The sequence below is a fragment of the Solanum tuberosum genome, unplaced genomic scaffold (genome assembly GCF_000226075.1).
Source record: "Solanum tuberosum cultivar DM 1-3 516 R44 unplaced genomic scaffold, SolTub_3.0 scf00520, whole genome shotgun sequence".
Taxonomy (NCBI): domain Eukaryota; kingdom Viridiplantae; phylum Streptophyta; class Magnoliopsida; order Solanales; family Solanaceae; genus Solanum; species Solanum tuberosum.
Window position 1 is genome coordinate 9,848 of NW_006239441.1, and position 6,343 is coordinate 16,190.

Consider the following 6,343-nt stretch of genomic DNA (forward strand, 5'->3'; position numbering starts at 1 on the left):
AAAAGCATATATGATAACTCCTTGATTATCTCTAAGAATGCCTCCTCCTCCAATTTTCCCGGGATTATGTAAAGCACAACCATCCGTATTCAACTTATATTTATTAATAGGAGGGGTCTTCCACATAACTAAAGTAATTCTTATATCCTTGCATTTTGCAATGCAGTCCACCACGTCTGGCCAAATCACAGGCAACTGAAGATAAGGAAAAGCAGAATGGAGAAGTAAAAGCATGTCTTTGAGAATCAAATATTTAACTATGAGGACACTAGATGTTTTTCCGCCATATTTGGCTGAACATCTATTTTTCCATAAATTCCAGCATATAACTATAGGAAGAGTTTTGATGATTGTCGTATGTGCTACATTCTTCCCTGTAATATCAGTCCATCTCAATAGCTGATTAATCAATGAAGTTTGCTGAAACTTGAGTCCCATGCTAACTGTAAAAAACCTCCAGTTATGACCTGCAAAATGTCCTTGAATGAAGATGTGATCCACGTCATCCCATCCCTGTTTAAGACAACAGAAACATTTCACTGGTTCTACTCCGAAGGTTGCTAGTATTTCATTGGTAGGCAGTTTATAGCGTAGTTCTCTCCATAGCAAAAAAGACATCTTGAAAGGTATATGTTTGTGCCAAATTTGAGCATTAAGGATTGTATTATCCTTCTTAGTTCTGCACATTTCCCATGCTGATGTGCAACTGAACTTTCCAGATTCAGTGTGTGTCCAAACTGCAGTTTCTTTAATTCCCTGCACAAACTAAAATTTAGTATTTAAAATAGGAGGAATCAGAAGAGGTGGAACCTGTTGCCTCAACTTTCTTTCATTCCATTTTCCATCTACTAGAAAGTGTGCAACAGTAGCATTATTTAGACTTGATACAGAAGAGGTATAATTAGCAATGGCACCCATTCCTAGCCAATCATCCCATCAAAATGAGCAGCTACCTGATTTAATTTGCCAGCCTATACACTCTTCTACTTTAATCTTGTGCTTTATCATATATTTCCACATCAAAGACTGTCCAGTATCCACCTTTTTAGCAACTCGATGAGCTCTTTGACAATATTTGGATTTAAGAAATTGACTCCATAAGGATACTTTTGACCTGAAATTCCACCATTGTTTGTATTGTAAGGAGGTGCAAATGTCTGTGAGTCTTCTGATCCCTAGCCCTCCTTCATTATATGGTAAACACATAGTATCTAGAGAAGCCCAATGATATTTCCTTTTATCCAAATCCTTACCCTAGAAGAATTCAGCAATAATGGCATCAATGTATTTAATAGTAGTGTTGGGAGGAGAAATTGCAGCCATAGTATGTAGAGAAAAATCCTTTTTTCTTGTGTCGAAACGAAAGAGTAATGATTCTTGATCCTGTTTGTTAAAAATTCCTAGTCTTGGTTTCAATTTTTCCAGATGTATCAGAAACCCTACACCTACCCCCTTACATATAATATATGAATTGGTGGACAAACAAAACAAAAAAGAGAGGAAATTTTATTAATTAAATAAAACTTCTTCAATCAACTTATCTTATAAAAAATTTGATGATGAAATAGGAAAACAATAAAAAATAAATAGAGTAATGTAATATAGAGAGTGTAATATAGAGAGTAAGGTTCTACATTAGATTAGTATAGAAAGGATTTGCACGCTATCTAATATATGATAGCAGCCAAGAAATTGAGTGATTCCTTCTTTCTTCCAGTAAGTAATGGGACTGATTTTCTGTGAGAATTTAGTTACTTCCTGAATAGTATTGATAATATCTTGATGAGTCTTGTCTGGAATCATAAAATGGCTCTTCTCTCTGTTAATAAGCTGGCCAGAAGTATGTTCATACTCCCCTAACCTGTCCATAATGAGCTTCAAAGAATGTCTGTCAGTAGCGGCAAAGATAATAACATCATCTGCAAAACTTAGGTGATTGATCTGAGGTCCTTTAGGTTCCATAAAGAAGCCTTTATAAGTTGGGATCTGATGCAAAGAATTAAGCAATCTTGATAAGACCTCTGCTCCTAAAATAAATAGGGCAGGAGACAGAGGATCACCTTGCTTAAGTCCTCTAGTGGAGTGAAAGAAACCATGCCTATGACCATTTATGATAATAGAATACCAATTGTTACTCATAATTCTCCATACTAAATCAATAATTAACTCCCCAAAACCAAATCTCCTTAGTACCAAACATATGAATGACCAAGACACTCGATCATATGCCTTGGCCATATCAAGTTTGATAACAACATTATTTCCAATCTGAGGTTTTTTAATACCATTAGTAATCTCCTGAGCAAGCATTATACTTTTTGTAATGCTTCTGCCTCGAACAAAGACTGACTGATTATCTGATAATAATAAAGGCAAAACAGTAGCCAGTCTCATGCTCAATAATTTGGAAATTATCTTATTAGTAAAATTACTAAGGCTGATAGGTCGAAGATCTATAAATCTGATAGGCTGCTCAGTTTTAGGAATCAAAACCAAACATGCATGAGTCATGAACTTAGGCATTGGGTTACCACAAAAGAAAGATTGTACAACTGCGAGCAAGTCTTTTTTTATGATACTCCAACAGGCTTGATAAATTTTACCCCCTATACCATCAGGCCCTGCTGCTGAATTTGGATTCATAGCAAACACAACTTGTCTGAGTTCCTCCATAGTAGGCATTTCTTGCATCATCTCATTTTGTTTAGCAGTGACAATTGTAGGGATATACTGAAGAATTCTTTCATCTATTCTAGCATTCTGTCTAGTGAATATTTGCTGATAATAATCACAAGCTGCCTGAGCTATCTGTTCCTCACCTTGCACCCATGTCTCATTTTCAATACAAATCTTATGTAAAAATAACTTTTTTCTTCTACCTCTCATCAAAGCATGAAAGTATTTGGTATTGGCATCACCCTCCTTAAAGCATTGAAGTTGTGTTTTTTGTTTAAGGATAGATTCCTCCATTTTCAAATACCTAATGCAAGTTGCATTCTTCTGCTGTAAAGTCTGTCTGAAAGCTTCAGTGTTGTTATTCATAAGTTCCTCCTCAGATTTCCTGATATTATCTTCAAATTCCCTAACTTTTGTAAAGATATCTCCATATTCTTGTTTAGACCAATTACTAAGTGTGGCTGAAACTCTTTTTATTTTCTGATGTAATCTCCACATTGGATTACCAGACACTTCTTTTTCCCAGCATTGTTGAACTGTTTTCATGAAAGTGACATTTTCAACCCAAAAGTGTAGAAACTTGAAGTATTTAATGCCTCGCATTAGCCCTAATCATTTCCATCAACATGGGAGTATGATCAGACCCAACAGATGATAAATTCTCAATAGTGGTTTGAGGCATCACCTCTAACCATTTATCATTAACCATAGCCCTGTCTAATCTCTTCCAAACTCTAGCTTCAGCATCCCTTTGATTACACCATGTGAATGGAAGTCCTGTGTATCCAATATCAACCAATCCACAAGCCTCTATCATTCCAATAAATTCAAAACTCTTATGTATGTTGTAAGGTATACCCCCAGATTTCTCCTCTATAGATGTGATAACATTGAAATCACCAATAGTACACCATGGTATCTCCATATTAGAATAAACCAGTAATCTGTCCCAAAGAGGTCTCCTCATATAGTCCTTACATTTAGCATAAATAAAAGACATCATGAATTTATCATGGATATCTGTATACTTAAAAGTTACTGTGATATGTTGTTCATGCTTTTCAAGAATAGAACCAGTAACTTCATTAGACCAAAACAGCCAAATTTTCCCATTAGGATTACTGGCTGCATGATCCATTTGGAGTTGAATTTTGACCATATCAATATGAGAATTATCTGCAAATGGTTCCAATATAGCAATAATGGATAAGTGATGAAGTTTCTTGAGTGTTTGTAGTCTTTCCAAAGACCCTTTGGTGTTGATACTCCTAGCATTCCAACAAATGGCCCTAATCATTAATAACCTTTTGATTTGGACCTAGTCATGGGCCTGCTAGAGGTGTCAGACATATTAGTGATAGTTTGATTAGGATTGTGTCTAGTCTTTTTCCTACCCCTTGGGGATAAACCCTATTGTTCTGTCATTTTTTGAACATCTGAGCATTTATCCTGAAAGGTGTAACCAACCACTTGACCTGTATGCTGCATGTTATCCTCTGTATCCTCATCAGACTCATCTATAGATTGATTATCAGGATCAAACTCATCATCAGAGTTAATTGCCCTATAATCATCCAGAGTCAACTTACCCTTATTGATTATGTTAGGAGCCTGTTCATCACCATGTTGATTAGTGTTTAGAGGGTTCTGACTTTTATAAGAGGCTTGTGCTTCAGTTTGTTTACCAGTAGCTGTACCATCAGACTCCTGGCCAGCACTCTGTTGCAGTCTCTTTTTTATAGCCTCTCTTTTCTTTTTACTCAATCTGTCTCCAGACTTGTTATTAAGTCTACTCTGATGTTGCCCTGTATCAATAAATTGTGGAGTTCCAGATTTTTACTGATCTGTAATAGGGGTAGAAGGGGCTCTAGAGTCTCTACTATGGTCAAATGCAACTTCCTCATGTATAACATGAGTCAATTCCTCCCCCTTTTTGGAAACCCCTTCCTGCAGATTAGTTTGTGTCTCCTGACCCTTCCCATCCACACCTCCAACAACTTCCTCAGCAATAATAGTAACAACATTATCAGTGGGAACAGGGGAGGGGAGCATTGAGTCAATACCTATAACAGCTTGCCCTTTCAAAACTTCCTTTCCTTTATTATTACCTGTTGAAGGTGTAGGAATAATATCCACCTGTAACTGCTTGTTAGTGGTATCTTTTCCCAGATTTGTTGTTGTATTTCTGATTTGTTCTCCTTGTTCTTGATGCTTTTGTACTGAAGACTAAGGTATACTATCACTGCTGTTGTCTTTGTGTTGGTCCCGGCCCTTTAAGCCAGGTGGTGTCTCCTGCACATCAATATTAATATAGGTATTTTGTGTAGGGATAGTAATGATACCTGCCCATTTGGTGGACTGATCTGCTTGGCTGTTGTTTCCTCTAGGAGCCTGCATCTGATTATTGTTCTTCCTCCTTTGAATTTGCCAATGATCCTCTTGCTGATGCTGTATTTGTTCCTGATCTCTATGCTGTTTGTATTGCTGATTTATATCCTCCTTCTGTTCAACTACTTTGTGACCCTTAGGTTGTTGAGGATTTTTGTCTATATCTTTATTATTCTTATTTCTCACAGTTTCCACTTCCTTTTTTTTTTATCCTCATCCTTCTGTCTTATGGCACAATCACTTTCCAAATGCCCTTGATGGTTACAGTAAAAACAATAATCAGGGATATTATCATATTCTATTTTCTGCCATCTACCATCAGTGATATCCTCCCCTATATAACCCATCCAAATAAAAGAAGGTCTCTTTTGAGTAAGATCAATTTGTACCTTCACCCTAGCTTGACTACCCCTAGTCTTTTTAATAGATGCAGAATCGAAATATAAAACTTTGCCAATAGGAGACAGCAGGCCAGAAACAAACTCTTTATTATAACAATGCCAAGGTAATTCCGGTAATGAAATCCATACTGGGACTACAGGAGTTTCTGCAGTTGGAGTAAAATTAGGATTCCATGCTTGAATTCTCATCACCTGTCCAGCTATACTCATCCTTTGCTTAGTCCAAACCATATTATAATCAAGTTCATTATCAAGATCTATATAAACATGTCGTGAATTAAATGCGCAACCTTAACACCACCAGATAATTGAGTTTGTAAAATGAAATTCTTCCTAATCAGCTCCACTTTAGGCATTGTGTAACTGAATTTCCCAATAAGAATATATTTACAGGCAGCAGCTAAATCTGTAATGACCTCCTCTTTCACATACAGGACAGCAGGGAGACCTTTTTTAGTGGTGATTTCAGGAGCAGTCAAGTTAATGGTAACAACACTTTTGGCTTGATTGTGTCTAAGACGATCAGCATAAGTCTGCACTACTGTATAAGGGGCAGGTTCAGCTACTTGATCATTTTTTGGAGGATAAGGAGGTTGGGGTCGATCAGGTCTAGCATTAGTGATATTAGATTTAGGACCTTGACGATCAAAATTGCTAGAAATTCTAGGAAAATTAGACTGACATGCCTGCTGTTGATCAGTTCTAGAGTTCTCCTTAGCCTGATTACCCTGAACCTGTCTTGGAGCATTAGGATCATTGAATTTCCCTAGTTCTTTAGCAACCTAAGATTTTTGTTGATTATTCTCAATTCTATGAAACTCCTTACCAGAAGTTGGAATCACATTATCAGGAGAATTATCAATAGGAATCATACCTGA

The 6,343-nt window shown here is 36.6% G+C and overlaps 1 protein-coding gene across 1 annotated transcript; it reads right to left on the reverse strand.

Moving 5' to 3' along the window:
* Positions 1-3,265: 3,265 nt before the first annotated feature.
* Positions 3,266-5,696, reverse strand: LOC107058465 (uncharacterized). The gene is made up of 5 exons (XM_015304200.1): positions 5,306-5,696; positions 5,019-5,222; positions 4,557-4,784; positions 4,152-4,481; positions 3,266-3,852 (listed from the first exon to the last, which is right to left on the reverse strand). The coding sequence occupies exons 1-5, from the start codon at positions 5,694-5,696 to the stop codon at positions 3,266-3,268; spliced, it is 1,740 nt and encodes a 579-aa protein (XP_015159686.1).
* Between the last annotated feature and the right edge of the window lie 647 nt (positions 5,697-6,343).